Source organism: Littorina saxatilis, unplaced genomic scaffold (assembly GCF_037325665.1).
Source record: "Littorina saxatilis isolate snail1 unplaced genomic scaffold, US_GU_Lsax_2.0 scaffold_416, whole genome shotgun sequence".
NCBI classification, from domain to species: Eukaryota; Metazoa; Mollusca; class Gastropoda; order Littorinimorpha; family Littorinidae; genus Littorina; species Littorina saxatilis.
The window spans coordinates 64,566-82,071 of record NW_027129551.1 but is presented as its reverse complement, the minus strand read 5'-3'; the positions used below and the strand labels follow the sequence as shown (position 1 = coordinate 82,071).

General features: G+C 43.5%; 1 protein-coding gene across 1 annotated transcript; it reads right to left on the bottom strand.

The window, feature by feature from the left end:
- Positions 1–7,965: 7,965 nt before the first annotated feature.
- Positions 7,966–17,095, bottom strand: LOC138957792 (multiple epidermal growth factor-like domains protein 6). Its single transcript, XM_070328846.1, has 3 exons — positions 14,623–17,095; positions 14,027–14,158; positions 7,966–9,400 (listed from the first exon to the last, which is right to left on the bottom strand). Exons 1-3 carry the CDS (start codon positions 17,093–17,095, stop codon positions 9,027–9,029), a joined length of 2,979 nt encoding a protein of 992 aa, XP_070184947.1. The 3' UTR covers positions 7,966–9,026.
- Positions 17,096–17,506: the final 411 nt, after the last annotated feature.

Here is a 17,506-nt window from a genome sequence, read left to right as displayed (position 1 = left end):
ACCAACTGGCAAACTGGCAAAAGTAAACAAAAAAACAAAACTACTTCAATAAATTCGTCACAAACAAATGAAACCTACCGATATGTTATGTCTTCTTACAAAGTCACGGAGTGCGTGTATCTGTGTTTCGATACACAGACGTTCGGAGAAGTCAAGTTCAAGTAAAACGACACCTGACACACACATTTTAACCCGTGCACAAGACGTTGTATCGATAAACGAAGCACAAGTAAGAAACAATAATAAAAGCAAAGAAAATAGCAACACGATATAATGCAAACATCTAACAAAGCCGAGCAAGCAGAATGACAGGTCTAATGAAAAACAAAGAGGTACCGATTCGGAAACAAGATCGCGATTCTTTCCTTCGCTGCACGACGCAAATCTTCTGTGACCTTTGACCAAACGTGGCTTCCACATTCGATCACCGTGCTCAGCTTAATATTTACAACAGAAAGCCGAGGGGGTGGAATAACGAGATGAACCTACAGAAATGTGCATCCTCAAACCTGACATATTCATCCCAACATTTAATGAACTCAAAAACACAGAAAGTTGCTTTCACACGCCATCTTTGATTGCCAGTGGTTATCAAACCGGGACCCGTGTGGTTATCCGCACGGTACCCGTGTTTCAAAGCATGGCTCCCTGGGTTGATTGTGCACTTGTTTTCTCACTACCAAAATGATGACAAAAACGATGTTTGATGGTTTGTTGACAGACCAGCTTTTTTTGTCGGTCCTCGGGGGGGCATATCGACTTTTGTTTCATATTTTTGACCGCGGTCTGTCAACAACCCATCAAACATCTTATAATAACGCCATAGTGTATTGGTGTGCATAAGTCTGACATTTAAAGAAAAATATCTGTGTGTGTGTGTGTGTGTGTGTGTGTGTGTGTGTGTGTGTGTGTGTGTGTGTGTGTGTGTGTGTGTGTGTGCATTTCTGCATTTTTACTCAATCAATGTTGAATAAATAGTTATAAACAGAAAGTGTATAGGTGTGCACAAGTTGGTTAGGTAGTACGCTAGATTGTGCAGAGATGTGATGATTTGTGTATATATATGTCTTTTTTTGTTTTTGTTATTGTTTGTTTGTTTGTTTGGTTTTTTGTTTGTTTGACTGTATTATCTGACTGTATTATTATTAAGCAGGTAATACGTCTGTTACAGTATTACCTGGCAAACCAGTACTATCTGGATAGCAGTGAACAAGTAAGGACTTCTCCCTGAACGAAACTTCTTTTGCCTTTGCGAGCAGTTTTAAAGCGTCCCGTACACGGGTCTAACGCTCTGGAGATTTAATAAACGAAACGTCGGGACGTTTCGTTTTGAAGTTGTGGTAAACGTCATCATTTCGGGGGTCTCTCGCTGGAAAGGTGAAGGTCAACTGAAACGGAACGTGGAACGTCAAAACGCAGTCACGTTTTCCACCCCCAAAAAACGAACAATATTTCGTCAACTTTTGTGAGTATTTTTGCACACTAACAGTTTTATTTGTTGGCCATTTTATGCATTGCTAGATTCATCAACCCTTTCACAGTCTTTCAGCGCTGAGAATGTGTTCATTGGAGGTAGACAACTGTTGTGAACTGAAATATTTTGAAGGGTGCTGATCCTGGTACATTTATCCAACTTCATGGTGAAGAAAGCAAATGGCGAAGCAGAAGTAGGTCATCGCATCGAATTTTTATTCTGGCTTCGTATGTGATTTTGTATAAACAAAGTCTGTGTGATTTATTTGGACTGAAAATAATCAAAGTATGCCCGATTCTGGACCACCTCCTAGGGTTTTTTTTCCCATTCTGATCGAGGACAGACGTGATAATTTCACTTGAAGATTTATCGCCCTTCCTTCATTCCGAAACGAAACGTGAATACATCTAAATCTTGTCTGCGGCCTATGCCGTCTCGTTTCACGTTCCGTTTCGCGGGGTGACTCATTCACCAAACGAAACGAGCTGCAAAACGAAACGTGCTGTCCTTTGAATCTCCCTAGTGTCTCCCTTTCCCCGTCGCGATATAACCTTCGTGGTTGAAAACGACGTTAAACACCAAATAAAGAAAAGAAAGGCCTTACTTGTAGGCGAACGGTATGTTATATGTCCGTCTGTCTGTTATGTCCTAATGTTGTATATGTTACAGTAAATTCTCGTAACCAGGAAATTCGCGAAATCCCTGGAAATTTCAGTAAATTTGTGAATTTCCTGTTTCACTCAGGGATTTTACAAATTTCCTAAAAATTCTAGGAAATTCGCGAATTTCCTGATTTCAAGGGGCAGGAATTTCGCAAATTTACTGACACGCATTTGAAGAGTAACAAGTGCTTTGTTGGTTGCTTGTGAACCATTAGATGAGTCTGGTTTCCTTAAATTAATGCAAGTTAAACACTCATGTTTTTGGTATTGCATTTCAGCATGGAGGCGTAAAAATTAAGTAATGAGTTTGGTCATTAAAAATATGATTTTTTATAAAACGATCCAAAAATAATGTCAACTTATTCTTCATCATTTTCTGATTCCAAAAACATATAAATATGTTTTATCCTACATACGTGAGAGAGACTCCCGTGAGATAATAATCGTTCAAATCACATGTGTGTATATCATGTAAATGAGGTCATGTCAAGCAAGTCTGGCAAGGACCTGTTTTTCCACTGCTTATGATGCCAAAGTCACCGAGACAAACGTCATTATAGAAACAAAAATTGCGCTCGCTAATTACCCTCGATGAATCTTTAGAACTAACACGTCACGCCACACTTTCAGAGTGACGTTTCTTTGCTTTGACGTAATAGATTGCACGAGGCTTTAGAAGAGATCGAGGTTCTAAAACAAGCGTTTTCAATTAATCTGCCTCGACTGCAGGACATTTTCAGTAAAATACACGTAAGTACAGTATGTAGGATAAACAGAATAGGCTACTGCATGGCGTGCTGTGTTGTACCAGATTTACACTCGTTGCTTTTTCAAATAGTGAACAGCTCGCTTTCGCTCGCAGTTCAATATTTAAAAAAAACACTCGTGTAAATCTGGTACGACACAGCAAGCCATGCAGTATTCTCTCTATGTCACACGCTTTCCTTCTTTGCCACTACTAAAGCAAACGTGTGCAAGATTGTATGTTGCACGTTTTGGAGCATGTGAAAGAACGGATTCAAACTCGAAATCGTCTCTCCAAGAGCCCCAAAATGCACACACGACTTTTATTTCTCCTGCTGTTATCGTTTCTTCTCTTTACAAATGCTTCAACGCTGAGAATACTGATAACGGCATCCCAGACGACAGTACTGTTTCCGCTACGCGAATTTAGCTGCTCTTAGCTGCCCTCTGAAACTAGAAGGACAGAGTTCTGAACATAGATGACAAAGACCCCGAAAAGAACAAACATTTCGCGGATGCAGACACAGAAAGACGTCATGAAGAATGCGATGCTTCAAAAGATACAGACTGTGACGATGACTGTGACGTCATTCACATATACCGAGACGTCATTCATTGTTGTTCGTTCACTTCCGTCAAAAAGTAGATCTCTCCACAATGGCTGCTCCTGTGTTTAGGTTTGTCAAGCTTGAGTACGCAAAACGTGTTTGTTCTCTCCTCTGTTGAAGCTGTGAGACATAAACACTCGATTTGCTGATGTCTAACTCAGCCTGACGGCTTCGTTAGACAATCAACGTAATCTCGTGTGGAAGAAAACGTCTGTCACACGACCAAGTCTGAATAGCAGGTAATATTGGGATTAAAAACAAGCTCTAAAAATTTAAAATATAAAAATTATGATTAAAATTAAATTTCCGAAATCGATCTAAAAACATGTCCACCTTATTCCATGTGGGCTCCTGATTCCAAAAACACATTTCAGATAGTCTCGACTAACCACACACGGGTCACGTTCGTCTCCGCGTAGCGTGCAAACGTAGTAAGGGAAAGTCGCCAATCCCGGAACAGTCGGCCAACTTGGAACACCTCAATATGCGATCAACGGGGAACAATTCATGAACAATTGTTTTGCAGAAATGTCCAGTGACATTCCTTGATATTATTCCAGCAAAAACAAATTACTACCGCGGCAAAACAAAACAAGAAGGGCAAAGCCCATACGACTCACATGCTTGACCTTGACCTTTACATGACCTTCAGGGTCAAATAACTAAACCTAGCAATGACATCATACACTAAGAACTGCTTTACACATTTTTCCTACCAAAATACATGTGACCTTGACCCAAGGTCAAGGTCATCCAAGGTCATGCAACACAAAGCTGTTATTCAAGACATAGGAAGTACAATGGTGCTTATTGGCTATTTCTACCATGAGATATGGTCACTTTTAGTGGTTCACTACCTTATTTTGGTCACATTTCATAAGGGTCAAAGTGACCTTGACCTTGATCATATGTGACCAAATTGTCTCATGATGAAAGCATAACATGTGCCCCACATAAGTTTTAAGTTTGAAAAAGTTATCTTCCATAGTTCAGGGTCAAGGTCACTTCAAAATATGTATACAATCCAACTTTGAAGAGCTCCTGTGACCTTGACCTTGAAGCAAGGTAAACCAAACTGGTATCAAAAGATGGAGCTTACTTTGCCCTATATATCATATATAGGTGAGGTATTGAATCTCAAAAACTTCAGAGAAAATGGGGAAAATGTGAAAAATAGCTGGTTTTTAGACAACATTTATGGCCCCTGCGACCTTGACCTTGAAGCAAGGTCAAGATGCTATGTATGTTTTTTGGGGCCTTGTCATCATACACCATCTTGCCAAATTTGGTACTGATAGACTGAATAGTGTCCAAGAAATATCCAACGTTAAAGTTTTCCGGACGGACGTCCGGACGGACGGACGTCCGGACGGACGGCTCGGGTGAGTACATAGACTCACTTTTGCTTCGCATGTGAGTCAAAAAATGGTACGTTTTTTAAACTTTTCTTCCTTCTTCTTCTTATTTCTACCGTCTACAATTCGTATTATTACTCTTTATCTACATACGTTCACGTAAAATGTTGATTGCTGTGATAAACCTTCATAGATTTGCAATAACTTGAACGGAAAAAAAGATTTGAAACGTCACGTGTATCCAACAGAAAAACGCGAAATCCATGCAGGTGCCATGCGGCAATGATGGAACACATAAGAGAGGCAAACATGGAACAGTGTTCCAGCTTTGACGCATTCTGTTCCATCTTACCCTCATCGAACAATAAACAGAACACTGCTGTTTTATTCACGTATTCAATTCTCTTTTCAGTTTTGTTGTGTTTTTCCTTTCTATAAGTTTTATTGAATGATTGATTGATTTGTTTGACAGTATTGTGAGACCCGAACGGCGGTGGTTACCAGAAGAAATGGGCTGCGCTTTGTCGGCAGTGAAAAACGGAGATATGGGTTTGCGTTGCGCATCAAGAGCATATGGTGTTACTGTCACAACTCTTAAAAGTCATTTAGACGGAAACAAACAAATTTGCAAAAGAAGAAGTAAAGTTAACAGGAAGACCTTCTACGTTAACACCCGAGATAGAACAAGAACTAATCAATAGCATTCTTGAAGCTGAAATAAATTTGCCAACGTCACCCCCATCGTTGTTTTTTACACTGTACATGGAGATTCTGGTCATTATGATTGCTTGGTGTCAGCAGCACATGTAAGCTTACCTGCTGCTGATATCCTGCAACGCACAACCACAAGATCGTCGAAGAGATCATCACGAAAAACCCAATCTTCTCCTTACAAGCAAAAGCTGGAGATTTCACTTGCAAAAAGGCGTGCAGGTCAACAGAAAAGAGGAAAGAATGAAGCTACAAAATTTTCTGCTCAGAGAAACAAGAGGGGAATATCTTCTGATCAGAGGGAAAAAAGGAGAACATTCTCGACGATGCGTTCTATCCCGGGGGAAAGCACTTGGTGCTGCTTCAAGTGTGGCACCAACTCCCCTGAGAACATGATACAGTGCCAGAGGTGCACACAGTGGGCACACGAGGACTGCGCTGACAGCAGCGGACAAAAGGATTTCGAAATCTGTACTTAGCAATTTTTGTGTCTGCAAAATCAGTTCTTAAATCTGTTCTTAGTTATTTGCTTTGAGACTTTATGCGTAATGATTTTTACATTTAGTCAATTGGGCAGGTAGCCCTTTTATATCTATTTGTCAACAGAAGAGGGGTACAAATGAAGCTGCGAAATTTCGTGGTGCTGCTTCATGTGTGGCACCAACTCCCCTGAGGATATGTTATAGTGCCAGAAGTGCACACAGTAATCACACAATGACTGCGCTGACAGTAGAAGACAAAGGACATTGTCTGCGAAATCGGTTCTTGGCCTATTCTTTCCTTCTTTTTTTTTAAGGTTTTGTTTTTCAGTCCTTTTTAGACCGAGCCCTTATTTATCTTTTTGTTTTACATTTAAGGTTTAAATTGTTATCCGATTTGTTATTTCCTTGGTAAAAATCAAAATATGATGTTGAAAAAAAGACATTTACACAAATTGGCTTAATCAAAATGTTATGACGTATTTATTTATCTTGTGTGTGTGGCAAAGTGTGCTTGTTTGTGTGTGAATGAGAGTGTGTGGGTGTATTTGTGTGTGTGTGAGACACAGACAGAGCTAGAAATAGAGTCAGGGTGTGTTTGTATGTGTTCCGAGTTTGACAACACAGTGTTCCACTTTACACACCCATGCGTCCAACCTGGAACAAATGCAGACATTTGTATTATGATCAGTCTGATATGAGTTGCGTGACTTTTATTTTATTTTTTGTGGTTCGTTTATTTACTGATAGAGTCTAGTATGTGACAATATAAAGAACGCTTTGTAATATCCATTTTTTTGTCTGGTACGGCTGTTTCTCCTTAACTGTTCCAGGTTTAGCGACTTTCCCCTACTTAGGCCTACTTAAACCTATTTTCTGTAATTCTGAGCACATTTTTAGAGTAAACATGACATATCTATATATTTTTTAATTCAGGAGAAGGTGAGGAAAACAATGCAATCAATTTGAAATCTGTTTGCGTAAAATCGATTTTAATGACAACTTTATTGAGCAAAGTCATTAATTAATTGTTAAGCCTCCAAACTGAAATGCAATACCAAAGTCCAGGCTTCGTCGAAGATTTAATACTTGACCAACATTTCAACAAATTTGGTTGAAAAATGAGAGCGTGACAGTGCTTTCTCAACTTTCACAAAAATCCAGATATGACGTCATCAAAGACATTTATCAAAAAAATGAAAACAACGTCTGGGGATATTATACTCAGGAACTCTCATGTAAAGTTTCATGAAAATCGGTCCGGTAGTTTTCTCTGAATTGCTGTACACACACGCACACACACACACACACACACACACACACGCACACACACACACACACACACACACATACACCACGACCCTCGTCTCGATTCCCCGTCTATGTTAAAATATTTAGTCAAAACTTGACTAAATGCAAACAAGTCAATCAATCAATCAATCAATGAGGCTTATATCGCGCATATTCCGTGGGTACAGTTCTAGGCGCTCTGCAGTGATGCCGTGTGAGATGAAATTTTATACGGCCAGTAATTACAGCCATTTCGGCGCATATTTACCTTTCACGGCCTATTATTCCAAGTCACACGGGTATAGGTAGACAATTATTAACTGTGCCTAAGCAATTTTGCCAGGAAAGACCCTTTTGTCAATCGTGGGATCTTTAACGTACACACCCAATGTAGTGTACACGGGGGGGGGGGGGGGTGGGGGGGGGGGGAGTTCGGACACCGAAGAGAGTCTGCACACAAAGTTGACTCTGAAATAAATTTCCGCCGAACCTGGGATCGAACTCACGCTCACAGCGGCCAACTGAATACAAATCCAGCGCGCTACCAACTGAGCTATATCCCCGCCCCCGCGTGAAGCGATATAACAACATTTAGTCAAGCTGTCGGAATCAAAGTAACAGATTAACACCAATGTCTGGGGATATTATACTCAGGAACTCTCATGTGAAATTTCATGAAGATCGGTCCAGTAGTTTTCTTTGAATCGCTTTACACACACGCACACAGTCACACGCACACGCACACACACACACACACACACACACACATACACCACAACCCTCATCTCGATTCCTCCTCTATGTTAACACATTTAGTCAAAACTTGACTAAATGTAAAAAGGAAAATCGCGTGTTTGTGGGCCCAATGTTATCCTTAGACCTTTACACTCTTTCCTCGGACACTCAAAAGCAACTTCAGTGCTGAAAGACTACAAAATTGCACTTTCTGCAGACTGAATCTACGCGTTCAAATCAACCGGAAGAATAATAAGAAGAAAAACAAGAGGCGAAGCCATCAAGGCTCACGTAAGAAATCGACAAACAGTAACACAAACTCAATCACTCCGTCACACATACACACACACACACACACACACACACACACACACACACACACACACACACACACACACACACACAGAGAAAGAGAATAGGTGAAACTGTGCAAGAAAGCGAGACACTAGATCTAGATCTGTCTGTCTGCATGTACACTAGTTTCGGCCCGCTCAAAATAATAATGACCGAGACTTTCAGTACTTCCTTCGCGTGACGTCTAACCCTCTTACGTCATAATGTGACGTCAATGTAATGTGACGTCTTCAAATGTTAGAGTTTCTACCACAGACATACACACGCACACACACGCACACACACACGCACGCACAGACAGACACAGTTACGATCGCATAGGCTACACTTACGTGAGCCAAAACACCAAATAAAACGATCTGCGCATGCGCGATTTCCAAAATGGCCGCGGAACTGTTAATCGGTGTATTCAGCAAAATTGAAGAGATATTTGGTCGTGTAGATGATTGTTAACACAGCAAGCAAGGTGGCATTAACGACATCATTGTTTAGGGCGATCAGGAAGATGACTGTGCACAACGGCCACACTACAACGAACTGCAGAGCACTTGGCACCAAACTATGCTGTTCACAAAAGCAAGCTTGTAGCGAGCGATATACATGTAAGCGACAGATCAGAGATGGCTGCTGTCCTCCGAGAAGCTACTAGTGGAGGGGCTGGTCGTCTCGCTCTCCGAGGAGCTAGACATCTCGCTGAAAACGGAGCTGGACTCCGAGTCGTCAATGACACTGTCCGTTGGTTGTTGCTGCTGCCGCGCTGGATGTCCGTAGACTGCTGGCTGATTCTGTAACGGCTGTTTCGCAGGTCCGGTCTGGGCCGCCACAGGGTCTTGCCCGCCTGCACCGGGCACGTTGTTCCGGCTTCGTCTCGTGGTGAAGCAGACGGTTCCCAACGGGACGAGCAGCAGCAGTGCGGCAAGCCCCAGACCCAGCGCCAACAGCAGGCCTATGCTCCGTCCACTCTTTTCTGTGGATCTGCTGCTGCGCACTGCACACCAACGCGCAAGCTCTTACAACTATACCGCTTAGCTTGCCCCACTGGCGAGGATGAAGTGACACAAGATTTCAACTGATGGATGATTATCCGGTCACGCTGCAACAAGACGAGACTGACGGTAACGATGGGGAAATAGTTGAAGGATGAAGGAGCCACAGCTCTCTGAAAACTTGGTAAAAGTGGGCAAAGTCTATCCCTGGCTGTTGAGGTTAATTATGTCAAAAGGGCTTACCACAAGGCAGGCTTCAGGCGCCTGTTTGTTTTCTTGCACGCATGCGCACGAAAAAGATCCCAAGTTCACAGAGAAAGTCTCAGGGCTTGGAAACATGTATACACGAATGCAAGGGTAGCTCCGTACTGTATGGCAGCTGGCTTTCCCTAATGGCAAAGCAGCTCGGATTTCCATGAGGGTAACCTCAAATAATAAAACAAGTCGCGTGAAGCGATATTACTACATTTAATCAACCATTCGAACTCACAGAATGAAACTGACCGCACCGCTATTTTTCACTAATATACAGGGTGACCCAAAATGAGTACAACCCATAAAAGTACTCACAACTGGTTACAAATGTGAATGGATTGAGTTTATTTTTAACACACATCAACGTAAGATGATATTGATAACAATTAAGTTCTGAAAGTTGGAGTCATTTCGGTTGGGTGGTTTACATGTTAGCGACGTTGAAGGATATGCTCCAAATGTCCACCGCGTTGACGGAGACACTCCTGAATGCGCCGTGCAAAATTGTCCACCTGACCTTAACCCCCCCGATTTCTATTTGTGGGGTTATTTGAAAGACCACGTCTATGAGGACAACCCCCAGACAATCATGGACTTAAAAGCTGCAATAATAACAAAGATCAGGAGGATTCCAGAGGCAGAGTGTGTCCGCGTGGTGGACAATTTTGCACGGCGCATTCAACGCGGTGGACGTTTGGAGCATATCCTTCAACGTCGCTAACATGTGGACCACTCAACCGAAATGACTCCAACTTTCAGAACCTAATTGTTATCATCTTACGTTGATGCTTGTTAAAAATACACTCAATCCATTCACATTTGTAGCAGTTGCGAGTACTTTTATGGGTTGCACTCATTTTGGGTCACCCTGTATACTCACAAGCTATGTCAGTTTCCAAGATAAACGCGCAAAACACTGGAGAAGATAAGGAAGAGTTACTGGGAATGGATGTACAGAAAAACCAAAATCGGTTCAGCGCTGCGCGCTGAGAGCACGCACGTGTTCAAAATTTTCCACGATTGTGTCCGGGGTCTACCTGAATATGCCCACCAAATTTGAAGCAGATCCATCGAGAACTTTGGCCGTGAATCGCGAACACACAGACAGACAGACAGACACACACAAGCCGTATATAGATATAGATATGTTTTCGGGATCAGGAAATGATAAAATAAATAAGATAAAATTATTTTTCAATCTATTTCGAAAAATGTAATCAGATTTTTAATGACCAAACTCATTATTTAATTTTAAAGCCTCCAAGCTACAATGCAATACCAAAGTCCGGGCTTTGTCGAAGAATGCTCAACCAAAATTTAAATCAATTTGATCCAAAAATATTAGGGTATGACAGTGCCTCCTCACCTTTCACAAAAAGCCGGATATGCCGTCATCGAAGACATTTATTAAACAAGTCGCGTAAGGCGAAAATACAATATTTAGTCAAGTAGCTGCCATTTTTCAGCAAGACCGTATACTCGTAGCATCGTCAGTCCACCGCTCACGGCAAAGGCAGTGAAATTGACAAGAAGAGCGGGGTAGTAGTTGCGCTAAGAAGGATAGCACGCTTTTCTGTACCTCTCTTTGTTTTAACTTTCTGAGCGTGTTTTTAATCCAAACATATCATATCTATATGTTTTTGGAATCAGGAACCGACAAGAAATAAGATGAAAGTGTTTTTAAATTGATTTGGACAATTTAATTTTGATAATAATTTTTATATATTTAATTTTCAGAGCTTGTTTTTAATCCGAATATAACATATTTATATGTTTTTGGAATCAGCAAATGATGGAGAATAAGATAAACGTAAATTTGGATCGTTTTATAAATTTTTAATTTTTTTTACAATTTTCAGATTTTTAATGACCAAAGTCATTAATTAATTTTTAAGCCACCAAGCTGAAATGCAATACCGAACCCCGGGCTTCGTCGAAGATTACTTGACCAAAATTTGAACCAATTTGGTTGAAAAATGAGGGCGTGACAGTGCCGCCTCAACTTTCACGAAAAGCCGGATATGACGTCATCAAAGACATTTATCAAAAAAATGAAAAAAATGTTCGGGGATTTCATACCCAGGAACTCTCATGTCAAATTTCATAAAGATCGGTCCAGTAGTTTAGTCTGAATCGCTCTACACACACACACACACACACAGACACACACACACACACACACACACACACACGCACATACACCACGACCCTCGTTTCGATTCCCCCTCGATGTTAAAATATTTAGTCAAAACTTGACTAAATATAAACAAGTCGCGTAAGGCGAAAATACAATATTTAGTCAAGTAGCTGTCGAACTCACAGAATGAAACTGAACGCAATGCCATTTTTCAGCAAGACCGTATACTCGTAGCATCGTCAGTCCACCGCTCATGGCAAAGCCAGTGAAATTGACAAGAAGAGCGGGGTAGTAGTTGCGCTAAGAAGGATAGCACGCTTTTCTGTACCTCTCTTCGTTTGAACTTTCTGAGCGTGTTTTTAATCCAAACATATCATATCTATATGTTTTTGGAATCAGGAACCGACAAGTAATAAGATGAAAGTGTTTTTAAATTGATTTCGACAATTTAATTTTGATAATAATTTGTATATTTTTAATTTTCAGAGCTTGTTTTTAATCCGAATATAACATATTTATATGGTTTTGGAATCAGCAAATGATGGAGAATAAGATAAACGTAAATTTGGATCGTTTTATAAATTTTTATTTTTTTTTACAATTTTCAGATTTTTAATGACCAAAGTCATTAATTAATTTTTAAGCCACCAAGCTGAAATGCAATACCGAACCCCGGGCTTTGTCGAAGAGTACTTGACCAAAATTTCAACCAATTTGGTTGAAAAATGAGGGCGTGACAGTGCCGCCTCAACTTTCACGAAAAGCCGGATGTGACGTCATCAAAGACATTTATCAAAAAAATGAAAAAAATGTTCGGGGATTTCATACCCAGGAACTCTCATGTCAAATTTCATAAAGATCGGTCCAATAGTTTAGTCTGAATCGCTCTACACACACACACACACACACACACACACAGACACACACACGCACACACACACGCACATACACCACGACCCTCGTTTCGATTCCCCCTCGATGTTAAAATATTTAGTCAAAACTTGACTAAATATAAAAAAATGAAACAAGTCGCGTAAGGCGAAAATACAACATTTAGTCAAGCTGTCGAACTCACAGAATAAAACTGAACGCAATGCAATTTTTCAGCAAGACCGTATACTCGTAGCATCGTCAGTCCACCGCTCGTGGCAAAGGCAGTGAAATTGACAAGAAGAGCGGGGTAGTAGTTGCACTGAGAAGGATAGCACGCTTTTCTGTACCTCTCTTCGTTTTAACTTTCTGAGCGTGTTTTTAATCCAAACATATCATATCTATATGTTTTTGGAATCAGGAACCGACAAGGAATAAGATGAAAGTGTTTTTAAATTGATTTCGAAAATTTAATTTTGATCATAATTTGTATATTTTTAATTTTCAGAGCTTGTTTTTAATCCACATATAACATATTTATATGTTTTTGGAATCAGAAAATGATGAAGAATAAGGTGAACGTAAATTTTGATCGTTTTATAGAAAAAATTTGTTTACAATTTTCAGATTTTTAATGACCAAAGTCATAAATTAATTTTTAAGCCACCAAGCTGAAATGCAATACCGAAGTCCGGCCTTCGTCGAAGATTGCTTGGCCAAAATTTCAATCAATTTGATTGAAAAATGAGGGTGTGACAATACCGCCTCAACTTTTACAAAAAGCCGGAGATGACGTCATCAAAGGTATTTATCGAAAAAAAGAAAAAAACGTCCGGGGATATCATTCCTAGGAACTCTAGAGATCTCATGTAAAATTTCATAAAGATCGGTCCAGTAGTTTGGTTTGAATCGCTCTACACACACACACGCACAGACACACACACACACACATACACCACGACCCTCGTCTCGATTCCCCCTCTATGTTAAAACATTTAGTCAAAACTTGACTAAATGTAAAAAGCGTCTGGGAATACCAAACTCAGAATCTCTCATGTAAAGTTTCATGAAGATTGGTCCAGTAGTTTTCTCTAAATCGCTCTACACATACACACACACTCACAGACACACATACAAACACCACCACCCTCGCCCGATTCTACGTCTATGTTAAAAAATTTAATCAAAACTTGACTAAATGTTAAAAACAAGAATGGTAGGTAATTGGAATGTTTATTATTGATTAAACACAATGTTACGTTTATTAGTACGTCCACTCTTTGAAGTAGAGAGACAAACAAATACTTATGAAACAGGTAATGACCTTATCTCAAGATCGTGTGGCTAATATTAGCGTTGTGCGCACCTTGACACAGGGGCATGGTGAGCAGGAGTGAGTGACAGGCGGTACAGCTGCCGTCCTTCTTGTCGCACGGTGCTAGCTGGGCACACCTCCCACACGGTGAGCACTCCGCCCCGTAGTAACCATCTCCACAGCCTGGGGAACAACACGCCCACATCCACCAAAACATCCAGCAACAATATTTCAAAACGACGCATACAGTATCTATACATCTAATTAATAAAGTTGCTTTAAAGTATTTTCTGAATTATGATAATCATTATGTCGTCAGGCAAAGTTGGGAGCGTAACCAAGGACCATGCTTGACGACAATGAACACAAATACATTTATTCTAGCAGTTCTATCAATTTAAATGTTTTTAAAAATATTGCATTTCAGGTTGACTATAAGGATTGCTGACTATTTTGCACAAGAGTCTACTCTTCGTTTCACTTTAGTGAAAAGTGGACTGATTTCTGATCTTTACACGTATGATGTCGTCTGTATATTATTCTCTTTATTTATTTATTTATTTATATAGCGCCTTATCCGAAGTTCAAAGCGCTTTATAGACATATAGACATCCAATGAAAAGTGTCGATGATGGCACGTGACCTACCTGTACAATTGGGATGCAGGAACCCCTTTTTGCACTGCCGACAGTCGTGAGACTGGAAACCTGGCTTCACACACCTATCGCAGGTGGTACCTTCCAGCCCCGGTCTGCAGACCTTGCAGTCAGGCGGCAAGAAACCCCCGCGGCACGTGTTGCAGAAGGGAGGGAGGAGGTCGGCCTTACACTCGGCGCAGTCGGGCGGCTTGAAGCCGGGCCTACAGCGGTCACACTGAGGGGACTGCCAGCCCGGCTTGCAGCTGTTGCAGTTGGGAGGGACGCAACCAACGTTGAGCACCGTGCAGTTGGGGCCCGTGAAGCCAGGCACACACTCGATGCAGTCAGGCTGATTGAAGGTGGACCTACAGCGGTCACACACAGGGGCCTGCCAGCCTGGCTTACAACTGTCGCAGTTGGGGGGGACGCAGCCTGCTTTGAGCACCGTGCAGTTGCGTCCCGTGAAGCCAAGCTTACACTCGGTGCAGTCGGGCGGCTTGAAACCGGGCCTACAGCGGTTACACACAGGGGCCTGCCAGCCTGGCTTGCAACTATCGCAGTTGGGAAGGACGCAGCCAGCGTTGAGCACCGTGCAGTTGGGGCCCGTGAAGCCAGGCTGACACTCGGCGCACTTAGGGAACTTGAAGCCGGGCCTACAGAGGTCACACTCAGGAGACTGCCAGCCTGGCTTGCAACTGTCGCATTTAGGAGGAATGCAGCCAGGGTTTAGCACCGTGCAGTTGGGGCCCGTGAAGCCAGGCTGACATTCAGTGCACTTTGGGGACTTGAAGCCGGGCCTACAGCGATCACACTCAGTGGACTGCCAGCCCAGCTTGCATGTATCGCAGTTGGGAGGGACACAGCCAGCGTTGAGAATCGTGCAGTTGGAGCCCGTAAAGCCAGGCTGACATTGGGCGCAGTCGGGCGGCTTGAAGCCGGGCCTACAGCGGTCACACACAGGGGCCTGCCAGCCTGGCTTACAACTCTCGCAGTTGGGGGGGACGCAGCCAGCTTTGAGCACCGTGCAGTTGCGTCCCGTGAAGCCAAGCTGACACTCGGTGCAGTCGGGCGGCTTGAAACCGGGCCTACAGCGGTTACACACAGGGGCCTGCCAGCCTGGCTTACAACTGTCGCAGTTGGGAAGGACGCAGCCAGCGTTGAGCACCGTGCAGTTGGGGCCCGTGAAGCCAGGCTGACACTCGGCGCACTTAGGGAACTTGAAGCCGGGCCTACAGAGGTCACACTCAGGAGACTGCCAGCCTGGCTTGCAACTGTCGCATTTAGGAGGAATGCAGCCAGGGTTTAGCACCGTGCAGTTGGGGCCCGTGAAGCCAGGCTGACATTCAGTGCACTTTGGGGACTTGAAGCCGGGCCTACAGCGGTCACACTCAGTGGACTGCCAGCCCAGCTTGCATGTATCGCAGTTGGGAGGGACACAGCCAGCGTTGAGAATCGTGCAGTTGGAGCCCGTGAAGCCAGGCTGACATTGGGCGCAGTCGGGCGGCTTGAAGCCGGGCCTACAGCGGTCACATACAGGGGCCTGCCAGCCTGGCTTGCAACTATCGCAGTTGGGAAGGACGCAGCCAGCGTTGAGCACTGTGCAGTTGGGGCCCGTGAAGCCAGGCTGACACTCGGCGCACTTAGGGAACTTGAAGCCGGGCCTACAGAGGTCACACTCAGGAGACTGCCAGCCTGGCTTGCAACTGCCGCATTTAGGAGGAATGCAGCCAGGGTTTAGCACCATGCAGTTGGGGCCCGTGAAGCCAGGCTGACATTCAGTGCACTTTGGGGACTTGAAGCCGGGCCTACAGCGGTCACACTCAGTGGACTGCCAGCCCAGCTTGCATGTATCGCAGTTGGGAGGGACACAGCCAGCGTTGAGAACCGTGCAGTTGGGGCCCGTGAAGCCAGGCTGACATTGGGCGCAGTCGGGCGGCTTGAAGCCGGGCCTACAGCGGTCACACACAGGGGCCTGCCAGCCCCGCTTGCAACTGTCGCAGTTGGGAGGGACGCAGCCAGCGTTGAGCACCGTGCAGTTGGGACCCGTGAAGCCAAGCTGACACTCGGCGCACTTAGGGAACTTGAAGCCGGGCCTACAGCGGTCACACTCAGGAGACTGCCAGCCCCGCTTGCAACTGTCGCAGTTGGGAGGGACGCAGCCAGCATTGAGCACCGTGCAGTTTGGGCTCGTGAAGCCAGGCTGACACTCGTTGCAGTCGGGCGGCTTGAAGCCAGGACTACAGCGGTCACACTCAGGGGACTCCCAGCCCGTCTTGCAACTGTTGCAGTTGGGAGGGACGCAGCCAGCGTTGAGCACTGTGCAGTTGGGACCAGTGAATCCAGGCTGACACTCGACGCAGTTGGGCGGCCTCCAACCGGGAATGCAGTCTGTACAGTCCGGGCCCCACAGTCGCGGCTTGCAGGCCTGACACAGCGGGGAGGTCAGGCCAGGGGTGCGGCACGCCGAGCAGTGGCCCGTCATTTTGTCACAGAATGCATTACTCGCGCACTGACCGCACGACTTGCAAAACTGGCCGTACTTCCCCTTGGGACACACTAGCCAACACAGACAGACAGACATATGTCCTGTTAAAATACATTGTTTTGTTTGGAATTTATTTTTAGACAGATATAATAAAAATTGCTTTCGGCATCACTCGATTAGACCATCAACATTTGAAATAATTCGATGTATTATTTTATACGAAGAATCTGAAGCATTCGTTGCAGTGTGCAGTTGAAGCTTCGGTCGATAAAGATGAAACAGAAAGACGATATGCTACCCTCGGACCAACAAAAAAAAGCTTGGCTGTCAATAACTCACTAAACATCGTATAGTACATGTATTCACTTGTATTTTGTCCTTACCGACTTGTATATTGGTGCATGTGTC